Here is a 25,020-nt window from a genome sequence, read left to right as displayed (position 1 = left end):
AGTGCTGGAATGGGAACATGGAAGGGGCTGGATTGGTGAGGACAGTGACTAATGAAGGTTGAGGCCAGGAGGGTTATGGAAATGTAGGATGTATTACAGGGAAAGTTCCCATCTGCGTAATTCAGGAAACCTGGTGTTGATGGGAAGGATCCAATGGTACAGGCTGTGAAGCAGTTATTGAAATGAAGGATGTCATGTTTGGCAAGTGTGGTCAGCAACAGCGTGGTCCATTTGTTTCTTGGCCACAGTTTGTCAGTGGCTATTCATGCGAACAGACACCTCGTTAGTTGTCATGCCCAAATAGAAAGCAGCACAGTGGTTGCAACCCTCAAGGCCAGTTTTTTTACTCCTCTCCTTTTCCACAACACACTCCCCCCCCTTTCCCCTCTCCACACCTTTCCCCTCTCCCCACCTTTCCCCTGCCCTCTGTCTAACCTGCAGCACTAAACTGTCCGCCACCCCTCCCCCTTATTCCCACCCAGTCGCCACTCCCATCATGCACTGGTACTGCTGCTTGCAGTGTGGTTTCACTAGCCTGAGACTGCAGTCGTGTGTGTATGTCATATTTGCATGAGTGTATATGTGTGTGTCTGTCGTCTATTGTTGACAATGGCCTTACTGGCTGAAAGCTTTATTTATTTGTGACAGTCTTTTTGTTGTGCCTATATGCAACCGACTCAGCATCTCCAATATATGGTGAGTGGCAAATTTATTTTTCATAATATTGTTATGTTGTCTACAGTGCATGTTACACATGATGATAATACTTTAGAAGTGATTGTGTGTACCAGAATTCAATAAATTTGTACTTCATATTAGTCACCATGTTCTATATTATATTATAGAAAAGTAATAACCAATCCCACAGTGATAGTGGTGATTGTGGGCTGATTGGTTTTTGTGAGACTACATACGTTTTTCTAGTGTGTTGTGGTACAAACAATGGAAGGATCAACTGAACACCCAGTGAAAACATAACAGTGAAACAAGCAGAGCTTTCACCTTCACAGCTGGTTTTGCCTATAACCAGGTCTGTTCCTCTGTCTTTTCCTGAGACAAACAATAATCAGCATTTCCTAAGTTGTTCACCCAGGAATAGCAATGTAAAGCTTACTGCATTCTGGCACACGTAATCAAATCTGTGGTACACACAAGAGAAAGCTATCATTGTGACATTTGAAGCCAAATGCCAACTATTCAACAACAGCCCAATTACAAAATTTCACGAATCTGTATCATGAGATTCAGTGTTTAGGAACTACTTTATGCTTTTTCTAGAAGACATTCAAGTAGTCCATTCATCCATCAACAGTTATATTTACCACCACAGAAAGTGCTGAAACCTAGAACTATTTTTTTGCATCTGTAAATCATTTCAGAGTTGCACATTAATATTCTGCGTACAAGATTTATTTATTTTCACAGTGCCTCTCAGCCAGTTACCTTCAGTTCCACTTGTCCACAGTTATTGTACAGTTCCCTACAGCAGTTCCCAGCAAGTTACCTACAGTTGCTGACCAGTTGTAGTCATCACACTGTTAACACCAAGTGTCAAAGATCAGCCCAAGTGAGAGCGAAAGTGATTATCTATTGAGAAACTGAACTTAGGAGCTTTCTAACTGCAGTCCACACTGGAGTTCAGTTTGATTAGTTAGTCTTGATCTTCTGAGTAAGGCAAGATCAGGCTAAGAACTTTTATATCAGTGCCACACCTTAGCAACAAACCTAAAGTTGAGTATTTTTTGATGTACCTTATTTTAATAAATGACTGTTCTTGTTTCTCATGTCTTGCCACAGTTATTATATTTTAGATATATAGCCCTGTGATGTGATGGTGAGCATGCAAGGAGGGCCCTTCCCTGCAGGCACAGAACTCAGTAGCTGGCTGTTGCTTCCTTGTGCCTTTACGTTGGATACCTAAGTTATTGGCAAACAAAACATAAATTGGTGATGAGGAGCAGTCCCGCAACCTGACAATTGCATAAGTTCGGGACAAGGAAATGTCTTGCTAAATTTATATAAATTGGCAACAAGAAAAAGTACATCCAATAACATAAATTGGCAACGAAAACAAGCTGCCATAACTGGCAATGTATTTTCAAGCAGATTTATGAAAGGACTTCCACCAGTGCAGTATAACTTCCAAACCAAATCTGAGTGAGCAATTGATACCTTTTTGTGGCAACACTTTAATTTAGAATGTTACCTATACATTGATTTCTAAGTGCATAAATCTGCATGTGGACTCCTAATCCAGTTTCCTTTCAAGCAGGATTTAAGAGAACATAGTGTAGTATTCTGAGCTACATTTTTCAGACATGGCTCAACCAATGTGTCAACTGCATATGCTGCCAATGTGTCAACTGCATATGCTGCAGCAAATTTCCAATACACAAGAGCTGCCTGTGATGCACTTGGACAAAATAGGAGCTAAGAAGCAACAGGGCCAGGAAAATTTTATGATACCACCACCACCATTCCCAGTATTTGACTGAAAACATGAAGTCTGGCAGAATTATATCTCCTCACAGGAACAATCTTTAATCACACATCAAGTATCAGGTGATAATAAGCACAAAGCTTTCCTTATTAATAATACTGATCATTATATGTTCATATCAGTTCAAAAAATTATATCCAGAAGATGACCCAATGAGTCTGTCAGACTCAGAAATTAAAGATAAATTAGAATCATATTCTGAGGCTTAAATACATTTTGCATAATTTTTCACAAATGTGGGGCTTAACGAGAGAGTGTAAATTTCAGTGTGGGTGGAAATGAAAAGTATAAGAAATCATATGCAGGTTCTCTCATTCAAAATATCCTGATATGCATTTGCAGGCAATAAATTAAAGAAAGTGTCTTAGCTTAACTAATACATCTTTGCAAGACTGTCTGGCATTCGTTTGAGCACTTAAGCTGATCCAAGTATCTGTTGATATGCTCCAGGACACAGATGATACTGTGTTTATGCTGATGAGCCAACCAGTGCCACCACACAACTTGTGTGGCCATATACACAAGTCACAGGATGCAATCAACATTACATGAAAAGATTCTTTCATGCTAAATTAAAGTCTTGTGCATGCTATGGAGTTAATGACAAGCAAGAAAATTGCCCAGATCAAAAGTTTATAACACTAAACAAGTGAGGCAATGAAATAAGACACTCAGACATACAAAAGAGATTCAAAATAAAAATTCAAATGATTTTCCGAATGAATGTGAATAAAACAATAAATTTTCATGTATGAAACATAACAAAAATGTGATCTTTTCAGTGAATGATAACTTCATGTTAACACAGTAGCATTGCAATTCTAAATTGACACAGGCTCATCAAATTTTTTAATTAATCTACAAGCATACAAACAATTAAGGTTGCCTACAAAGGTGAGAATTTAAGGAGATGGGACCTGGATAAACTGAAAGAACCAGAGGTACAGAGTTTCAGGGAGAGCACAAGAGAACAATTGACAGGAATGATGGAAAGAAGTACAGTGGAAGAAGAATGGGTAGCTTTGAGGGATGAAGTAGTGAAGGCAGCAGGGCATAAAGTAGGTAAAAAGACAAGGGCTGCTAGAAATCCTTGGGTAACAGAAGAGATAATGAATTTAACTGATGAAAGGAGAAAATACAAAAATGCAGTAAATGAAGCAGGCAAAAAAGAATACAAACGTCTCAAAAATGAGATCGACAGGAAGTGCAAAATGGCTAAGCAGGGATGGCCAGAGGACAAATGTAAGGATGTAGAGGCTTATCTCATGAGGGGTAAGATAGATACTGCCTACAGGAAAATTAAAGAGACCTTTGGAGAAAAGAGAACCACTTCTATGAATATCAAGAGCTCAGATGGAAACCCAGTCCTAAGCAAAGAAGGGAAAGCAGAAAGGTGGAAGGAGTATATATTGGGTCTATATGAGGGTGATATACTTGAGGACAGTATTATGGAAATGGAAGAGGATGTAGATGAAGATGAAATGGGAGATATGATGCTGCGTGAAGAGTTTGACAGAGCACTGAAAGACCTGAGTCGAAACAAGGCCCCGGGAGTAGACAACATTCCATTAGAACTACTGACAGCCTTGGGAGAGCCAGTCCTGACAAAACTCTACCATCTGGTGAGCAAGATGTATGAGACAGGCGAAATACCCTCAGACTTCAAGAAGAATATAATAATTCCAATCCCAAAGAAATCAGGTGTTGACAGATGTGAAAATTACCAAACTATCAGTTTAATAAGTCACGGCTGCAAAATACTGACACGAATTCTTTACAGACGAATGGAAAAACTAGTGGAAGCCGACCTCGGGGAAGATCTGTTTGGATTCCGTAGAAATATTGGAACACGTGAGGCAATATTGACCCTACAACTTATCTTAGAAGCTAGATTAAGGAAAGGCAAACCTACGTTTCTAGCATTTGTAGACTTAGAGAAAGCTTTTGACAATGTTGACTGGAATACTCTCTTTCAAATTCTGAAGGTGGCAGGGGTAAAATACAGGGAGCGAAAGGCTATTATAATTAGTACAGAAACCAGATGGCAGTTATAAGAGTCGAGAGACATGAAAGGGAAGCACTGGTTGTAGCCTCTCCCCGATGTTATTCAATCTGTATATTGAGCAAGCAGTGAAGGAAACAAAAGAACAATTCGGAGTAGGTATTAAAATCCATGGAGAAGAAATAAAAACTTTAAGGTTCGCCGATGACATTGTAATTCTGTCAGAGACAGCAAAGGATTTGGAAGAGCAGTTGAACGGAATGGATAGTGTCTTGAAAGGAGGATATAAGATGAACATCAACAAAAGCAAAACGAGAATCATGGAATGTAGTCGAATTAAGTTGGGTGATGCTGAGGGAATTAGATTAGGAAATGAGACACTTAAAGTAGTAAAGGAGTTTTGCTATTTGGGGAGCAAAATAACTGATGATGGTCGGAGCAGAGTGGATATAAAATGTAGACTAGCAATGGCAAGGAAAGCGTTTCTGAATAAAATAAATTTGTTAACATCGAGTATAGATTTAAGTGTCAGGAAGTCATTTCTTAAAGTATTTGTATGGAGTGTAGCCATGTATGGAAGTGAAACATGGACGATAAATAGTTTGGACAAGAAGAGAATAGAAGCTTTTGAAATGTGGTACTACAGAAGAATGCTGAAGATTAGATGGGTAGATCACATAACTAATGAGGAGGTATTGAATAGGATTGGGGAGAAGAGTAAGTTGTGGCACAACTTGACTAGAAGAAGGGATCGGTTGGTAGGACATGTTCTGAGGCATCAAGGGATCACCAATTTAGTATTGGAGGGCAGCGTGGTGGGTAAAAATTGTAGAGGGAGACCAAGAGATGAATACACTAAGCAGATTCAGAAGGATGTAGGTTGCAGTAGTTACTGGAAGATGAAGAAGCTTGCACAGGATAGAGTAGCATGGAGAGCTGCATCAAACCAGTCTCAGGACTGAAGACCACAACAACAACAACAACAAGCCTGAAATGATTTAGGAAAACTTAAATCAGAATGGCCAGATAGAGCAAACTTGGACCTCCCAAATCTGAGGTCTGTGTCACTGAACACACTATATACACCTGCTGGTGACTCCTAGACCATGACGTACTGCCATGTATTTTGCTTTCCGTAAAGGTTGTTCAGAAAACTAATTCCAGACCTGTAAGCATATTATTATGCCCCATACATGTCTTCATCTCCTCTCTTCAGTATGTCTGAAAAACTGGATCAGCATTCTTTCATAATGAGTGAGACTTTGAGCTCAAGAGATGAAGAGACATTACTATCATGAACTATGGAGCTTGGGACATGATTTTCTGGTAAAAGCAGTGCTCAGTAATCATGTTTTGTACTGTGACAGGGATTTTTCACTGTATGCTTCTGTTATGAACCATTACTCCAAGTCCTTTAAGTAATTATTAATGGTGGATCAAGCACTACTTATAAAAAGTTTTAAACAAGTGTATTGTAGTAATCTTTTCATCTCCTTGGGTGATTTATTATAACATTTTGTTCCTTGATAGAAAATATTGCTTTTTCTTTCTCTTTAGTAAATTGAAGCCCAAACTGGCTCTTGTTCCATGATTATATGTAGAACTATTAGTGAAATTCTTAATAATGTTTTCCCTGATATGCACAACTGATTGGTACATGTACTCACATGGTGCAATAAGAATACTCAGTTTTTTAAATTGTTTTTTTTTATGGTGGCTTGATTATTACTTTTAGTTATTATTCATGCAGCCCCTTTCTGCAGTTTGAAAACTGTCTGCCTGTTTTGTGCCTTTGATCCCCAGAAAAGTATCCCATAACTAAGACACACTTAGAACAGAACCATAAGATCATAACATGCTGGTGATATCCTTTCTTCCAGTATCTTTGTATGTTCATTCCATATTGACATACAAGCAATATTTATTCCTAAAAACTCTGTGTTTGTTACATGATCTTATCATATGTGCTTAATATGACAGAGTTGTTTTCTTCTCCTTATGTGAAGTGCAAGCTGCTTGTTTTCTTTATGTTCAGTGTTAATTTACTACATACTGCTCCACTGTAAACATCCTTGGCCATTTCATTTGCTTTCTTTAATAGTTCTTGCTTTTTATCAGCAAAGAGAACTTTGTCTTCATGTCTTGTACTCTCTGGAATGGGGTTTGTATGCTGTCTATGCACACCATTGGAATAGGCTGGAACCAAAGGCGTGTATCCTGACATCCTGTTTTTGTTTCTTTAATTTGTTCTTGACTTCAAGCTCTTTTGGGGGAAATAACATAATTGTACTCACTGTGTAATTTGTTGAGAATGCTACAAATGGTTTAAGAAGATTTTATTGCAACTTCTCTGCAGTATCAGAGAAATAGTCATTTATAAAATTTGTCAATTCCTGATGATTTTCTATTACTCTACTCCCATTTTTGATTTATGTATTATGATTAATTACCATGTTAGAAATTTACACTGTAATTACCTTCACTTTTATTCAGTATAGATGGCCATATTCATGTCCTTTCTTATGTTTGATGCATGTGATACTTCCATTTTTCACAAAATAAATGTAGATTTTCCATTTAATCAGCATGATAATAAAAATGATAACAATCAAGATAAAAATAATTTATTAAGTAATAATGTGTAGCTTCTGTGTTATAGATTATCAATATACGAAAAAGGATACAAGGTATGCTCTGTATCAATGAAAATCACTTTGCCACCACAATACCCATTTGCTCCTGGCATTTGCGCAGACACACATAATGTGTGGCATAATTGTGTTTTACCAGTTCGAAATTCTCCAAATGCTTCTGTAATTGCCATGGATTCTACACCTCCGCCTAAAAGTTTACTGAAAATTAGAAATATATGTGCCTCTTATTCTCAGCAATAAAAATGATTCAACAAAATAATTTCTGTGACTTTAAGATTGGCCTCTAAGAATTAAGCACAGTTGGTATCTTACATATTTACTCACTCTAATTCCTGGCTTCCTGTGCTTACTCGAAAAACATATTTTCGCCTATCACTAACTTCTAGTGCTGTCAGAAACCCCATCCCTGTGCCAATCTTACAACATGCTTCTTTTATTTTGTCAACTTTAGCCTCTGAGAAACCTTTAATGCCACATAATTTTTTGCGAGTGCACATCTGAATCCCCTTTATTGTGCATATTCCAGAAGATTTAAGCTTCTTTATGTCTGCTACATTCTAAAAACAGAAGAAAAGAACAGTGTTTATTGATGTAATGTAGAATGTGACTGGCTTTGCACAATTATTCCATTACTAATACACATACTGTTTCACAACTGAATCCACACATAACATAATTGCTGTTAAAATACTACTAAAACTCATTTCAAATTTTGAGATCATTGACTTATGTTTTCTAGTTAATGTTGACAAATCATTAGGTGCTACTACATTAGCTCCACACAGTTTGTATGACTGTCACTGAGAGTTAGAATTAACACAAGTTTTGACTTGGTGTAGGGAGGTGATCTAAATTAAAGCTGTCTGCTGCTACAGTTAAAAGCTACTTCTGTCAGGTAGATACATTAAATTATGAAGGGAATGCAGTACAGGATAGAGTGTACCCACATGCAGTACAATGAGCACCAAACAAATAAACTTCATAGGTTTCTGGCCAGGTGACTTGGCAAAAATCATGTGATAATACGATGAGTGTAGCTCCCATCATCTTCAGACTTGGAAAAGTGTACGTGCAATCTTGTACTTGTTTTTGTATTACTTGCCCCTTGATAAGGAACTTTCAACAGGTACATGGGAGTGGTTAGATACCACTTCAGACATTGACAGGGGGCTGCCTAAACAAAGACATAATACAAGACAATGAGGCAAATGTTGTCAACTGGGGTGAACTGGGCACTAAAGGTGAAGTGTAACAGCTTGAATTTTCTGCCTTTTTTGTGTTGCACTCCATGGATTTGATTTCAAGTTTATTTTGATGCTCATCTGTCCCCTTAAATTATTAAATGAGGCTATGTACAGACACACATGCAGCATAATCAACTATTTTGTTCATCAAGTGGTTAAAACAACAATAATATTAAGTGCTTTGTAAAGTTCTGTTCAAACCTACTTCACCATGTAAAAGTAAAAAGCATTATAAATAATAGTACTATTGCATATATAGTGCTATAACTTGTAAGGTGATTTGCTACAATATTACAATAGTCTATTGTCAATAGCTGTTCTCACATAGTCATTTTTTCAGAAATTGTAAGTTCATGGGGTGAAATGGACCTTCATGCAAATCCACAAAAAATGTCATGAAGAGTACATAATTAATGCTGTTTCAGAATTTAAAAGAACAGACAAAAGTGTATGGTATATTGCTGAAAAATATCAAGTATCAAAATGACTCTGCACACAGACTGTTTAAGGAAACATTACACAGAAATTCGGTCATCAGATAATATTGACTGAAGAAGATGAGCAAATGAATTTTGATGAGATTTTACTATGGGGTGATTGGGGATTCCCATTCCAAACAAATGATGTCAGTGATTCAGTGCAGGAGTATTTGAACAGGCAAGGCCATGTGGTGAAAAAATTCATGCAACAGGGCTGGAATTTGTTGGATCAGAAATCACTTCAATCAATATGAAGTGCTTAGCACATGTCTGTGTGAGAATGAAAAGAGCATCTGAGCAGAACTAGCAGCCCTGCCATAAGCAAAAGCAGGAAACCTTTGCTGTCTCCAGGAAACAGCATCACCCCCAAAAGCAGAGTGGAAATTCAGACTTATTGGATGGCTAAAGAAAGAATAGCAAGAAGCTACTATCAGTCAGCAAAATTCCTTCAGAATTGCTGCAAGAGCCTGAAATAAATGACAGTGCTGTCCATAATGAGGTCGTCTCACATGAACCATTGGAAGAATGAGACAACGATTTTGTAATTGTGGTGTTCATCACACAGAGAGGCATGAGAGAGCAGTTTTATGTTGGTGAAGCTGTTGGTGATGAATTTTTGCAACATCCAATTGCAGTAAAGGTTTTCAGAAAAAAGGAAGGCAAGAAGGCAGTCTTCTTTCACTTCCTTGATGTTGTGGACCATGTTGATGTGCTATACAGGGATATTGTGGTAAGACAAATAAAGCACATAGAAAAGAGGTAGTGTTACAACTTTCCACCTTTAAAGGAACATACTGATTTCATATAAGTTTGGCAGAGAACAGAAATTGTCTAAGCCTACAAACCAAAATAAGTGTTTCCTCCTCTAATGAATTGTTTCCTCCTCTGCTGCCTATGTATTTTGTGCCTTTTTGGTTCATTAAACTTATTGTTTTCTTTAAACAATATTCTAGTTTATTTTCTGCTTCTGTATTAAACAAAAAATACTTAGGGACTAAACAGTAGAGCCTCTGACTTTCCTCGTAAACTTAGCTAGGGAAGAAGGAATATTCCCAACTTGTTTAAAAAAGAGTAAAGTAATCCCTGTTTTCAAAGGAGGCAGCAAGAAAGACCCAGGAAATTAATGACCAATAACTGTTACAGGTGTCTTAGTAGGAAGTCTAATGACAGACATAATATAAATTTTATAGAAAAATGCAGTACTTTAAATGATGCCCGGCATGGGTGTAGGAAGGGAATAAAAGCTGAATTTGTAGCATGTGTAACTAAGGCACCAGACCAACAAAAGAAAGTTTGTGGTATGTTTCTTGACCTTTCAAAAGCTTTTCATTATGTATGCCACAACATATTATTAGAAAAGTGTAAGTGCTATGGTAACAGGGGAAAGCAGCCAATATCATAAACTAATTCATGGAAAAGAAAACATTGTGTAGAAATAAAATAAAATGTGGATAATACTATTAAAAATGTCTACTCAAATTCTGAATTTGTTAAATATGGAGGTGCCTCAAAGATCAGTGCTTGGCCCACTACTTTTTTTTTATTTTGTATGTAATGATACGCCCAAAACAGTAGGGCAAATGCTGCCATGTTTGCAGATGGCACTCAATTTATTGTAAGAATTTGTTTCATCAGAGGACTTACAAAAGCAAGCTTCTCTAAATATGGCAAACTGATGCAATCATTTCAGAGGAAATAATCTTTTTATAAATGTGAAGAAAATCACATACATACAGGTACATGCAAACTAAACATTTCACTTGAACAATATTACTGTCAAGCTTGGGGACTTTGATCTAAAACAGACAGAAACTTATGAATTCCTGGGTGTGACAGTGGGTAGGCACTTGACATGGGAGAAGCACATAACTAACATTTGTGACAAAGTGAGTTCAAGTATATTTCTAATGACACGAATGTCAAGGACAATAAACACACAAACATTGCTAACAATGTACTATGTGCTAGTTAGTAGGATAAATTTATTGGAGTCCTCTAACTTACTGTAGTCCTCTGTTCTGTCCAAGACAAAATGAAATTCGCTATGGAAGTTGAGTAAGGTGGCTGCCTCCTATTTCTTGACTTTTGTTTACAGAAGATGCAAGATGGCACATTAGGTAACTTTGTACACTGGAAACTATTACCTGTGGATCTGTATTTGCATGCATCTGAATGCAGTCACCCAGCCGAATGTAACACTGTTTTGAACACTTCTTTCCAAAACACTTGGGCCATACATGATCACAAAGAGTTACCTATACCTCAGAGGGATTTTCCAAAGGAATGGTTACAGTCATACACAAATCAAGAAGACAATGCAAACAATGTGTGATACATAAATAATGCAAAAAGAGACCAAGCTACTTGTGTTTCTATCATGTGTGGCCCCATCAACAGCAAACATTGCAAAGCTTCTGAAGAAACAAAATACTTTTACAACCGCTGCAGAAGAATAGAGATTTAGCTTATCAATAATGTAGGAAAAGATAGATCATTACTTAAGGTAAAGATGACACATTGAGTTGCAGACAGGTACAAGTAAAAGATACTTACACTTAAGCTTTCAGCCACAGCCTTCATCAGAAGAAGAAAGAGATGAACATACCATTCATTCACACAAGCAAGCACACCTCACACACACATGACAGGTAACTCTGGCAGCCCGGACCAGAATGCAACTGTCACATGGAAAGCAATCTGAAGATGGTGGGGAAGGGTAAAGTGGAGCAGTGTATGGGCGGGGAGAGAGAGGAGTGCTGTCTGCCAGCATGTGGAAGGACTAGCTGCCAACAGGCACAGTGTCTGGAGGTTGTGTGGCAAGGAGGTAGGGAAAATGAAGCAAGAAAGGATAGAAGTGAGGAAAGATGGCCGGGTGTATTGTTAGAAGGTGGATAATAATTGGGAGGCGGATTTAGTACAGAGGGGTAGAAACTATTGGGTGGGTGCTTTGGGGACAGTATGTTACACCAGGCTGAAACCAGAATAATTACAGGAGTGGAGAATATGTTGTAAGGATAACACCTATCTGCACAGTTCAGAGAAGCTGGAAGTGGAGGGGAGGATACATATAGCTTGGGTAGTGAAGTAGCCATTGAAATCAAGCATGCTATGTTCAGCTGCCTGTTGTGCCACAAGGTGGTCTACTTTGTTCTTGGCCACAGTTTGGCAGTGGCCATTCATCCTGGTGGACAGATGCTTGGTAGTCATACCAGTATAAAAAGCTGTGCAGTGATTGCAGCAGAGCCGATATATGACTTGGTTGCTTTCAGAGGTGGCCCAGCCTTTGATGGGGTAAGATGAGTCTGTGACAGGATGAGAATAGGAAATGCTGGGTGGATGGATTGGGCAAAACTTGCACCTGGGTCTTCCACAGGGATATGATCCTTGTGGCAAGTGGTTAGAATTGGGAGTGGTATGAGGATGGACTAGGATGTTGTGGAGGTTGGCTACGTGAGAGAACATCACTTCAGGAGGGGTGGGAAGTATATCGGGTAGGATGACCCTCATTTCAGGGCATTATGAGAGATGATCAAAGCCCTTGTAAAGGATGTGGTACAGCTGTTTCAGTCTGCAGTGGTTTTGAGTGATGAAGGGGGCACTCATTTGTGGCTCATTCTTGGGGTGGTGAGAGGATTGGTGTGTGAGGGGAAATGGCACGGGAGATCTGTTTGCGAACCAGGTCTGGTGCATAATGTATGTCTGAAGGATCCAGTGAGTTTGAATTCACCTGGTGTCTATAGAATTCAGTGAGTGAGTGGGCTGACTTACACTGAGTGCACACAACTCTGTTTTGCAGCACAGGTATGTTTGCCTTGGCCAGAAAGATAAATCAGTAATTGCTGAACAGAGCATGGATAAAAGCTGTATGTTTGATTTTGAGTGGATTGGAGTGCTATGCGTGACCATTTGAGTTTGGAACATTGTAATAGAGAAAACCATCAAAATTAGGACCTATGATGGCCTCAAAAACAGAGCTGAGACTACCAACTGTGCTCTGTTTGTAACCAGTTACTGATGGCAGTATGCTGCAAGGAATCCCAGTCAAAAAACATCAAGATGGCACGACTGACCAATCATGCTGGCTTGAGTGCAGCACCATTAATCTTTGGCACTGGGAGGGGATGATGGTGAATTGAGAATTATCTGGGAATATTGCAGGATCTTGAAGGGCTCTAAAGAAACTAGATTATCAAGGCAAAACAGCCAAAAATCTTGAACAGCACATAGTTTAATAGAGGCATGGCTTTGGTATAGATCTAAATTCACATATTCCAGCACTTGGTAGCACTGATTCATTTATTCATTCAGGCATTAACTCATCTGTCTCATGCCATGCAGCCTATCATGAATCAGTCAAGGAATACATTTAAAAAGTTAATCATTAATCAGCTAGCAACAATAGTAATTATAAAACACTATAGTTAAACTGTTAAAAACTGTTTCTGCTGAATTTAAGCTACATTTAACAACATGAAAGTAACAAAAATAACAATAACTTGAAAAAGAAGCTACTGCTTCCTCAACTATAATAAATACAAGGTGTTCCATGTATCTGATGACAGCACATACACGGTCATGTCTGCTGGCCTCTGGTGCCACAAAGGCTGGTCAAATGGGATCCCACGTATCCCTGTTAATGCCATACTACTTGTCTTTTGGCCAGTGTCATTTGAGCAGTGGAACAAACACTATGAGTGTAGCAGTGAAGTCTGCAAACACAACAGTGCAAGACCAAAGTATTCCATTCTACAGCGAGTGTCCATTTACAATTTGTATATGCATACAAAGTCCGCTCACAGTGTCTGGAGATTGTTTGAACAGAAGTTTACAGGTATTTGAGTTGTGATGCAATTCATAAATTAGTGAATAAATATTGTGAAACAGGAAATGTTCATGACACAAAGCATAACTGATAGTGTATAGTGCTCACAGGAGCTTGCATCGATGACGCTGCATGATGCCTCAAAAATTCCCCTAAAATGTCTCTTAAATGTCTTTCACAGCAAATGTAAATTTCTTACACATCTGTTCAAAGAGCTACTTGGGCTAAGGCCCTATAAAGTAGCTGTAGTGCAAGAACTTAAACCTGCTCATCCTGCACAAACAGTTAGGTTCTGCAAATGGATATTTAGACAAGTGCGTGATGGTGGAACAGATCCTTACCTCCTTCTGTTTTCAGATGAGGCCTGACTCCATTTACATGGATATGTCAATTCCCAACACTGTTGACATTGGAGTGCTTAAAAATCATTCTGTTCCATGAGGAACCCTTTCATCATCAGAAAATATGAGTGTGGTGTGAAGTTAGTGGTGACAGAGTAATAGGCCCAATTTTTTTGATGACACAGTTAACAGTTTTCACAGTTTTATACATGATTTGGCATGGGCTCACACAGCCAATGTTTATTTGCATGCAATTCACAATTTGTTCCATGGTAGAATCATTAGTAACAATATCTTGCCCACTCAAACTCCCAATTTAACCATGTGTGATTTCTATTTGTGGGAAACAATAAAGGATAAAGTGTGCACAACAAATCTGTACACATTACAGGAACTCAAAGATAATATTCACAAGTCAACTGATTCAATTTCTCAAAGAGAATTACATTGTGGGAGAATAATTTCTTGAGTAAATGTCAGAAATGCACAGAAAACAATGGCAGGCAGTTCCAGCATTTCCTTACATGATTGGGTGAGTACAAAATTTAGTACTGCAGTAGCAAATGGGCGACATAGCATCTGATTTACCAGACAATGGAGCACTCACTGCCCACCATCTACTGTGCTGTGGGAGCAGCCATCAGATAATTGGAACACTCTGTAGTTACTAATTATCTGCTATTGCTAGCTTAATATCTGTGTGACCACATTGACATTTAACACAGAACAACAATTATCTATGTGAAACTGTTTTTATTATTATTAGTATAATAATAATGCAGTGGAAAATTAGTGTAAAAATTCAATGCTCTTTGAAGAGGCCTGTGTGCACTATGGATGCAAAGTAAGTGTTCCTACTGCTGGTTTTTGGTGAACAAATACTTTCTTTATTTTAGTTACACAGCTCAGAGGATAATTCTGCAAGACAATAGGGTATGAAAGTATGAAAAATGTGACAGCTCTCTGATATTCTAACTAACACAATGGTACAAAGTACCCTTTGCACTGCTCTGTTTACTGTCTTTCAGACTATTATGTAGATGTAGATAATGCCAGGTGTAAAATATAGCTTCTTAATTATTTTATCTGTGTATTGACCCAGTTACAGATTTTTATCTGTATAAACACCTTGGAATTTTACATACATTTTCTTTTTAGTATATTGTTGTCTATTTCTGGCACCATCAGGTCTTTGATATTTGTTTCAAACTGCGTAATATTAGTCTTTGTGATATTAATCTTAAATCTTGATGCCTCAGTTTTTCTGTTGTTATTTATGATGACCTCTGGATCTTGCTGTCCAAGGAACACAATATTTTAGCATTTGAGATGTTGTCATCATCAGGTGTGTTTATGAACTGACTGCTCAGGGCCAGAGCTGCACTTCTATATCCTTGAGCTCCCACCACCCTCACCTTTGCCTCCCTCTCCTTCACAACTGTCTGTAGCTCCATTTTAAGTTTGCAGCCAGGGATGCATTCAATGTACAATGTGCTTGATGGTACTCTGCTCTGCCTGCATCAGAAGCCAGTCTGTTGTTGTTGTTGTTGGCAGAAATCTCTTTTAACCTCTTAACCTACATGGAGATATGGGTATAGTAATAACAGATGTGTCACAGACCTATGTTGGTAATGATTAACATGTACATATAAAATGAAGGTGGACATGAAACCCCTCTGCTCACACGTCAGCAGTTGGTTCATCAGCACACCTGATAATGGCAACATGGTTTTCTGTCAAAATAATGTGTCTTTTGGACATCAGGATCTAGTATTACACCCATGAACTATTCTCTCATCATCAACAGCATGAAAAAATCATGTACATCTACAGAGAGGGGATTTATAACTACATAAAGAAAATAGTTCTGTGAAGTTGTGTGGTGTCTGCTGTCAGTCACTCATTGTCATGATATTTCACTGGAGAGTCTTCTAGCCAATACCAAGCTCCTCTATTGAAAACATTGCAGGCTCATGCATGGTATTCCAGTAACATTACTTGATTCCATGAGCCACTGCTGCAAGTCTGTGCATTATTCTGAGAGCTGATATTGGATCGATTGTCTTCATTCTGTAAAACCGCAAGAGAATGCTGATAACACAGAGCACAGAGTTTTCCAATCATAGAGTCCATGCACTGTCCAGATGATAACCTCCATCCTGATTGGTAAGGTTCTCAGGACGCTTAGTTCAACTGATCCTTCAATGATGCAGTCCCAAAATTGGCAATAGTGGTTTGCTGGTTTAGAGAAGATGAGTATCTCACTGGTGTTCCACAATGCACTCCTGAATGGCACGTCTGGCTTGCCCTATATAAAATTTTTCACTTACACAGAATTCTTTAAACACCTGTCATAACAAGCTCCAAGTTCTATTTGATCAATTCCAGAATCTGAAATATGACTGTCTATGGACCTTATTAATAAGGCAGAAGTTTCCAGGACATCACAAGAAATTATGAAACTGGGAATATTCCGGTTCCACATAGCTGATGTTCTGTTGCAATTCTATAGAACAAATATGATAGATCTGATATCAGCCTGCACTGTGGACAGAATTCAGAGAAATGTACACACTTGCAGCAGATGTATATGTGCTCAAATAACACATGCACACTGTCTCCTCTTAAATAGAGGAGTGTGGTCTACCTTCAGCAGTCTACAGCTGAAAAATTACCCTATTATGAGATGGAGTTTTTATGCAAATTCATAATTCTAAAAATACAGGGTCATCTTATATTTGCAGATTGCTGCCAATTTCAGCATTTTTATGTTGTGTAATGGATTAATGTAGGCATTGTCATATATTTACAGATCAAGCTTTGGTGGTTGTGGTCATGTGCAGATTTATTTTGAAGAATGGAGAAAGGGCTGGAGTGTGAACAGTGACACCACCCTGACTGAGAACTACCACAAATCTCAAAAAGGTAACTTTGCTGCTAAGAGCATATTTCTCTAGTCTCACAATGATTCAACAATAGTACATTTCATTATTTACTATTACATCATTCATTTAATCTAGTGCCTATGTTTATAACTGGTACATGTTTTATGTGGTCAACACTGTTCTGTATGTACTGTGAATTCTGAAATTTCTTCCATGACAATCACAGTTAGACTCATCAGATATATTATTCTATGTGTGCGCATGCAGACACACACACACACACACACACACACACACACACACACACACACACACACACACATGCTCACATGTGCATGCACATTGAAAGGGACACCCTCCTCTGACATTACTTTTCATCAACTGAAGTAGTTGATACTAGAAATATCTTTGAATCTGAATACGTAAATTTTATCTCAGCCATTTTCCTAAATGAATTTAATATGATTTTGTGCACGATCTATTACACTTCAGGCTAAAATCTGTAAAACGAAATTAGTTTATTTTCTTTGTTACAATTGATATGTACTGGTTCTGAATGTACAGTTGAAATTATTTTCTTTTATAAACATTTGAAATTACAAAATATTTGGCACATTTAAAATTTCTATTATTAATTATGCAATTTAGTACTGTTTATTATGCTTATTTCTGGATTCATTTATAAAATAATAATTCATTTGTCAAGAGAATTTGTAAACCCATTAGAATATTGTTAGTACTGGAGAGTGAAGTAATAGTGGGCATGCCGCTGATGTGATCAGACATGTTTTTGTTTTTTGGAAGAACAATGTAATTTTCGGCTTTGTTAATGTGAAAATACAAAAAACAATGTGAAACAGAAAAATGTGAGAGAATAAATTATCATGAAGAAAATAAATAATCTGTACAGGATTACTTCAAAATTATTTATGTCAATTGGAACCATGAGATCCTAAAATATCAAAATTTCAGCTTCAAGAATCAGCCCCTAGATGTGAAGAATTGGAGTCAACTATGAGAAAAGAAGATAAGTAAAAAGTTTATTGTAAATCTTACTCCTCTCAAAGCTTATTAAAAGAGTTAACCATAAAGACAGTGACAATCAACAAATGATGTTAGGGAGGGGCAGATTACAACATGCACATGCGTGCCTCTGCATCTAGATGCTGCTGACTGGATACACGATCCTGCATTTTGGCAGGTGCTCTAGATTGTAATAGGGGTTATGTCAGGCGGTGAGGGTAGAGGGAGAGAGAAGTGGGAGGCAGGGGGAGCGATTGGAAGTGCTTGGCTAATGGCTATGTGGAAGGCAGCTGGTTTACTGGCTATGAATGCGAGAGGGAGGGGTGATAAGTGCACGGGCTAGGCATGTCATGCACAGTTGTTGGAGACAGTGAGAAGTGCAAATGTGAAGGGACATTTGGTCCTGAATATGGGAGGGAGTGACAGGGTGGAGAAAGGACAAACTGTTGGGTGGAGGGTGTGGGGACAGTGGGTTACTAGAGATTAAGGCCAGGACGCTTTTGGGAGCAGAGGATATGTTGCAAGGATAACTCCCATTTCAAAAGTTCAAAGAAGCTGGTGCTGTAGGGAAGGATCAAGATGGCCTAGGTTGTGAAGCAGCCATTGAAACTGAGCTTGTTCGTTCAGCTGCATCTTTATGTTCCTCGAATTTTAATGGAAAATCTCTGATGATGGTGTAGCCAAATGGTGTAGTAAATAAAGACAATTTTAATATTTATCTAGATTGTTCTATTCACAATGAATGCAGACTTGTACAAGAAATTAAAGTCCTTTATTGATAGAAGTTTTAGAAAATAGAGTGGCCACTAGTTATGCCACCTACCATAGGAAATTGGATTATATGTGGTACAGTACTGTGTTTATGCATATCACAGGCTGCAGGCTGCACTGATCATCTTCCGATACAGCCAACTAACACAATAAACATGTTCATGTTCACAGAATGAAGAAGACCCTCAGGTATTGCACACCTGCTGGAACACATCACCATAAATATTAATGTAAGTATATGGAAAAATTCATTCTGTTTGTTTAAGATTCTCATCAGGTTCTTTTGTTTTGGCAGTATAAGTTTCCAGTTCTTCAAGCACATCAAGATACCGTCCATTGTTTGCTCTTTGTAAAATCTCCATGTTCTTATGATTTGTTCATAAATGTGCCCCTAATGCAGTTTTACTTTGTGGAAGTGTATGTTCATTGAAGTGAGTTTCAAATGTTCAACCCATCTGCCCAATATAGTTTTGGATGTCATCATAAGTTATCGGAAGTTATCATAAGTTATCTGATAACCACTGGACTGTAAATACTTATTCTTTCTCTTTGAGATGTTCTGCTGAATCTTGGTCCCATCCAGTTTCTTATTTTACAGGCAACTTTTAAGTTACATTTACTTAAGGACTTTTCAAAACTATCAAAAGTTGTGCCACAGTATGTTATGCTGATAAATGTGAAAGGTCACTACATATGTCTAACATAAAAGTAACATTAAGGATCAGAAATATGTTGGAGCAAAGGGTTTGTCATAAAATTTCACAGGGAAAGAATAGGTATTTATAGTATCAAACAATGGAAAATCCAGGAAGGAATGTAACAATACTGGAGAAGAAAAGTTGCTACTCGCCATATAGCAGAGACACTGAGTCGCGATAGGCACAATAAAAAGATTCACACAATTAAAGCTTTCGGCCATTAAGGCCTTTGTCAGCAGTAGACACACACACACACACACACACACACACACACACACACACGCATATAAATGCAACTTGCACACACATCTGCAGTCTCAGAGAGCTGAGACCACACTCACAGCTCTCTGAGATTGCAGATGTGTGTGCATGTATGTATGTGTGTCTACTGCTGACAAAGGCCTTAAAGCGGGAACGTGTTGTATCTCCGCTTACAGTCACTCATGTGCAGTGAACCGGCTTTATCACCGCACCCACGCACTATGCTCATGGGAGAGGCTTTGTGGCAATAAACGACTAAAGCGGTTTCTGGACAGGACACATTTATTTTTCCTGCCGTTACAATAAATGACAAATAATATACTTCGCTAATGTCCGTCTATATAGGCGCGTTGCACTGGCGGCACGGCTCGGTCACCGATCCCGGAGGGTGTACATTCCAGTGACGAGCCGTGGTGCGACCGCATGGACCGAGCGAGACAAAAGGCCGCGTCACAGAATGTTCTGCTCTTGGCGCGACCGGAGGCGCCGTAACGTCCGCGAAGAAGTGAAAGACAATTTAACGGTGACTGCGTTTACGACCGTGCGTACGCATTTACGGCGGAGTCACGTTGACTCGATGCACGTGGTCCGCGGCGGATGAACTTGGGAGACGTGTGTCGCGTCCCGTCGACTAGCTCACACTGGTGGCAGCTTTGTTCCCGTGCGGTCCGGTGTGCGACGCACCGTTGCCGAAATTCCACGTAACGGTACAGCTGCCCCTACTTGTGTTGGCAGTGCCGTAGTTCAGCCCTTCGTGCGTTGGACGGTGCTGCCGCCACACAGATCCCCCCTTGGAGAACGGAGCTCTGTAGCTGCGAAAACGTGGCGATCGTTCTGTGGCGCACATGTGTTTAAAGTTCGCACGCTGCGTGATGGCAGTGTGGCAGCTTTGGTGGGGGTCAGTCAGTGTCGGAAGGGCGGCGGCCCGTTACATCAGCGCACCGGACCGGCGAGAGTGCGGTGGGCGTGTCCTCGCGCTGGCGGCTAGTGACAGCGGCAGCAGGCACTGGCTGCGACTGTCCGTAGCGATGCGCGTGAAGGCGCGCGTTGCAGGTCATTGGTGGTGACGTCTCGAAGGCGCTTGCGTGAGTGCATTGCCGTCGGAACTCGAACGCGGGTCCGGGAGCTACTACAGACAAGCCGGGCGGTGTGGAGTGCGATGTCCGGAGCTCGACGGAGAAGCGAATGCGGTAAGCTGGCGCGGATGCCGATCCGGCCTCAACGCCCGACGCAGCGGAGGCAAACGACGCGAACGCGGGTCCAGGAGCTGTGACGAACGCAGGAGACGATGTCCGGGGCTCGACTGGAGTTACCGGCCGAAGGCACTTGCAGCTGGAGGTCGGGTCTCTACAGCGGACGGCGGCTCGTGGGCGCCGAATTCTGACGGCGTTCGGCGGCTCGGGTGCGTGATTGCCGGTTTGGGTGTCGTGGCGCGCTGGCGACGCAGCACGGCCGTTTGAATCGGACGCGGCGGCCGGCGCTCGTGACGTAGTCTGCTGGCGGCTGTGGTGGGGGCGACCGGTGCGCCTGTAGTAGGCGCGGTCCGGGCGGCCGTACCAGCTGCCTGGGCGTGGTGGTGGGAGGCGCACGTGGCGGCGCAATGACAGCAGGCTGCAGCTGTGCGTCACCGGCGGCTCCGGGTGCGGGTTCCGTCTGACCGCTGGCAGATGGAGTGTCGTCCGTGATCACATCTTCTGCCGGGTCTAAAAAATGCGTGGCTGATGGAGGGGACAAGACGTAGGCTGGTTTGACGCAGTCAACTGACACTGTCGACGGCTTCCCGTTGCACTCGATCACCAGCGTTTTGTCTCCTCGGGCGATCACGCGGTGCGGTCCACTGTACGGCGGTCGGAGAGGTGGCCGTACTGCGTCGGTATGCAACATGACGTGCGCGCAGCGCTGCAGATCGGCGTGGACGAATATCTTCCCGGTGCCGTGCCGCGTTGGTGCGTGCGCTCGGAGGCCGGCCATGTGACTGCGCAGACGTTCCGCCAGAGTGGGTGCCACAGCGTCGCGTGGGAGTCTTACATCTTCGACAAAATCGCCCGGGATTGTCAGAGATTGCCCGTAAACGAGGTCGGCAGGTGACGCGCCGATCTCCTCCTTCGGCGTGACTCGCAGGCCGAGCAGCACCAGTGGAAGCGCCTCTGGCCATGAGGTGTCGTGGCAGGTTAGAGCGGCTTTGAGAGTCCTGTGGAACCGTTCGACCATGCCATTCGACGCCGGATGGTAGCTGGTTGTCCTGTGCACACGGGTGCCACACAGTCTGGCGACGTGCGTGAACAACGCGCAGTCAAACTGGCGGCCGCGATCAGTTGTCACGTGACTGGGACATCCGAAGCGTGCCACCCAGGTGTCGACGAATGCGGTGGCGACGGTCTCGGCTGTGACGTCCACGACGGGCGTTGCTTCCGGCCAGCGAGTGAAGCGGTCCACCATCGTTAGGAGGTACCGCTTGCCTTGTGAGAGAGGAAGTGGGCCGACGAGGTCCACGTGGACGTGCGCAAATCGGCGTGTCGCGTCCGGGAAGGTGCCCACGGGTGCGTGGGTGTGCCTCCCGACTTTGGCGCGCTGACATGCGGTGCAAGTGCGCGCCCATTCGTGACAGTCCTTCCGAAGCCCGGGCCAGACGAAGCACGCAGCCACGAGTGTCACAGTGGTGTTGGTGCCGGGGTGTGACAGTCCGTGGACACGGTCGAAGGCACTGCGCCGGAATTTCTCCGGGAGGAACGGTCGGTGCGTGCCGGTTGAGGTGTCACACCAAATCTTCCGTGCGGAGCCGGGGACAGGCACCAGCTCCAGTTGCAGGCCGCTGGAAGTCTCGTGACGGAAGCGGTGCAGTTCTTCGTCACTCCCCTGTACTTGGGACACGTCCTCAAAGTTCACAGGGGGTGAAATAACGGCACACGCTCGGGACAAACAATCGGCGACGATATTGTCTATCCCCGAAATGTGTCGAATGTCAGTCGTGAATTGCGACACATACTCTAACTGCTGGAGTTGGCGCGGTGAACACTTAGTGTGGTTCTTCTCGAACGCGTGTGTAATGGGTTTGTGATTGGTGAAAATGATGAACTGTTGGGCTTCTATTGTCGGTCGGAAGTATTTCACCGCCGCGTACACCGCAAGCAACTCTCGGTCATAAGCGCTCCAAGCACGTTGCGAATCGGAAAGCTTTTTAGAGAAAAAAAACCGAGAGGCTGCCAACTCCCGCCGACGCGCTGTTGTAACGCCGCGCCGATGGCGGCCTGGCTGGCGTCCACGACTACAGCTAAGTCCACGTCATGTACAGGGTGCGCGAGCAGCGTTGCTTCCACGAGATTCCTTTTTGAGTCCGTGAAGCTCTGCTCCATTGCGTCTGTCCAATTCACGAGGGTCTTTCCTCTTGAGGTAGGACCTTGTAACGCCTTAGTCAGCGGCTCTTGCACGGCTGCGGCGTTGGGCAGGTGTCGTCGATAAAAGTTCAACATGCCGAGGTAACGTCGTAATTCTTTGTGCGTCTGCGGACATGGCATGTTCTGTATTGCCTTCACTTTCTCCGGTAGCGGTGTCAATCCGGTGGGCGTAATTAAATGGCCGAGGAACTGAATTTCCGTCACGCCGAACTCACATTTAGCGGGGTTAATGACGATGTCGGCTTCACTCAGGTGCTGAAAGATGGTAGTTAAGTGGCGGCGGTGGAGTTCGGGCCACTTGGAATACACCAAGATGTCGTCGAGGTACGCGAAGCAAAATGGCAAGCCTCGCAAGACGCCGTCCAGGAACCGCTGCCAAGTCTGGGCAGCATTCTGAAGACCGAAAGTCATAAACAGGCTTTCGAAAAGCCCAAAGGGCGTTACGATGGCTGTTTTTTCGATGTCTTCGGGCGCCACCGGAATTTGGGTGTACGCCTTTGCGCAGTCAATCTTGCTGAACACCGCGCAGCCCGCCAAGGCATAGCTGAAGTCTTAAAGGTGTGGGACTGGGTACCGGTCCGGCACCGTTCGCGAATTAAGGGCACGATAGTCCCCACACAGGCGCCACGAATTGTCTTTTTTGGGCACTAAATGCAACGCCGATGACCATGGGCTGCTCGATGGTCACACGATGCCTTGCCGCAGCATGGTCTCGAACTCTGCCTTTGCTGCTGCGAGTCTGTCCGGCGCGAGTTGACGTGGGCGACACGATGTGGGGGGTCCGGGTTTTGGTTATTATATGGTGCACCATCGAATGTTTGATGTCTCTCAGTGCACTGGCTGGGCGGGTGAGGTCGGGGAATTGTTCCAGAATGTCAGCGTACGGTCCGGGGCACTTCACGGGTTTAACGCTTTGGTATGCAGCCTGCCGGCGCTGTCCCGCTATCTTTAAATTAGTCGTGGCGTCGATGAGCTGGCCGTTTGCAATGTCGGCTAGTAGCCCGTAGTGGCCGAGAAAGTCTGCGCCCAGGATCGGCTCATTGACGTCGGCCATGGTAAAAGTCCACGAGAACGTGCGCCATAGGCCTAGATCTATATTTTGGCTGTGTGTGCCGTACGTTTTAATAGCGGAATTGTTTGCCGCTGTAAGGCAGAGTGCCTCGGCCCGCCTGCGGTCTCGTAACATAGAACGGGGGAATATCGAGAGGTCCGAACCCGTGTTGACGAGGTACTTCACGCCTGCCCCCTGTTCCGCAACAAACAGACGCTTCGATATCATATTGCAGCCGGGTGCGCCTAGGTCCGGTCGCAGCTGGCGTTTGGGTGCGAGCAAGGAGCGCGGCACCTGGTTGCTTCATTGCCGAAGCGGGCGTGGTACCAGCAGTAGCCGCTTTGTGCGTGCTGTGACGTTGGCGGGGTACCGTTGGAGCGGCTGTTGCTGCGTTGCTGGCTGCGCGAGCCGCGCCGCCTGTTGCCCGGTCTGCTGCCGCTGCGGCGCGTGCTGCCCTCTTGCTGCGAGCGCGCCAACCGGTTGACTTGCGTCGAGAGAGCTGCCACCTGTGCGGTCAAGTTTTGCACTAGCTGGTGCAGGTCGGCATCCGATGCGGGTGCGGGAGGCGCTTGCCACCACGGAGGTGGGGGGACGGAGTCGTAAGCTGCCGCAACCGCGGGGCTAGGCGCCGTTGTCAGCGCATCGTGCACCCTGTCAGCCAAGTTAGCGACGGCGTCCAGCTGCAGGGAGGGTGTACACTCCAGTGACGAGCCGTAGCGCGACCGCGCGGACCGAGCGAGACAAAAGGCCGCGTCACAGAATGTTCTGCTCTTGGCGCGACCGGAGGCACCATAACATCCGCGAAGAAGCGAAAGACAATTTAACGGCGACTGTGTTTACGACCGCGCGTACGCATTTACGGCGGAGTCACGTTGACTCGACGCACGTGGTCCG

At 42.7% G+C, this 25,020-nt stretch overlaps 1 protein-coding gene across 1 annotated transcript in view; it reads right to left on the bottom strand.

Annotated features, from left to right (window-relative positions):
* Positions 1-25,020, bottom strand: part of LOC126252041 (meiotic recombination protein DMC1/LIM15 homolog) — a 164,990-nt gene that overhangs the window by 57,116 nt on the left and 82,854 nt on the right. Inside the window, exons 3-4 of the mRNA XM_049952834.1 lie at positions 7,481-7,713; positions 7,187-7,354 (exon numbers count right to left, since the gene is read on the bottom strand). Coding sequence (XP_049808791.1) covers positions 7,187-7,354; positions 7,481-7,713 — 401 coding nt within the window. The remainder of the gene's footprint in view (positions 1-7,186; positions 7,355-7,480; positions 7,714-25,020) is intronic.

Source organism: Schistocerca nitens, chromosome 4 (assembly GCF_023898315.1).
Source record: "Schistocerca nitens isolate TAMUIC-IGC-003100 chromosome 4, iqSchNite1.1, whole genome shotgun sequence".
NCBI classification, from domain to species: Eukaryota; Metazoa; Arthropoda; class Insecta; order Orthoptera; family Acrididae; genus Schistocerca; species Schistocerca nitens.
This window is presented reverse-complemented; position numbering and strand designations above follow the sequence as displayed.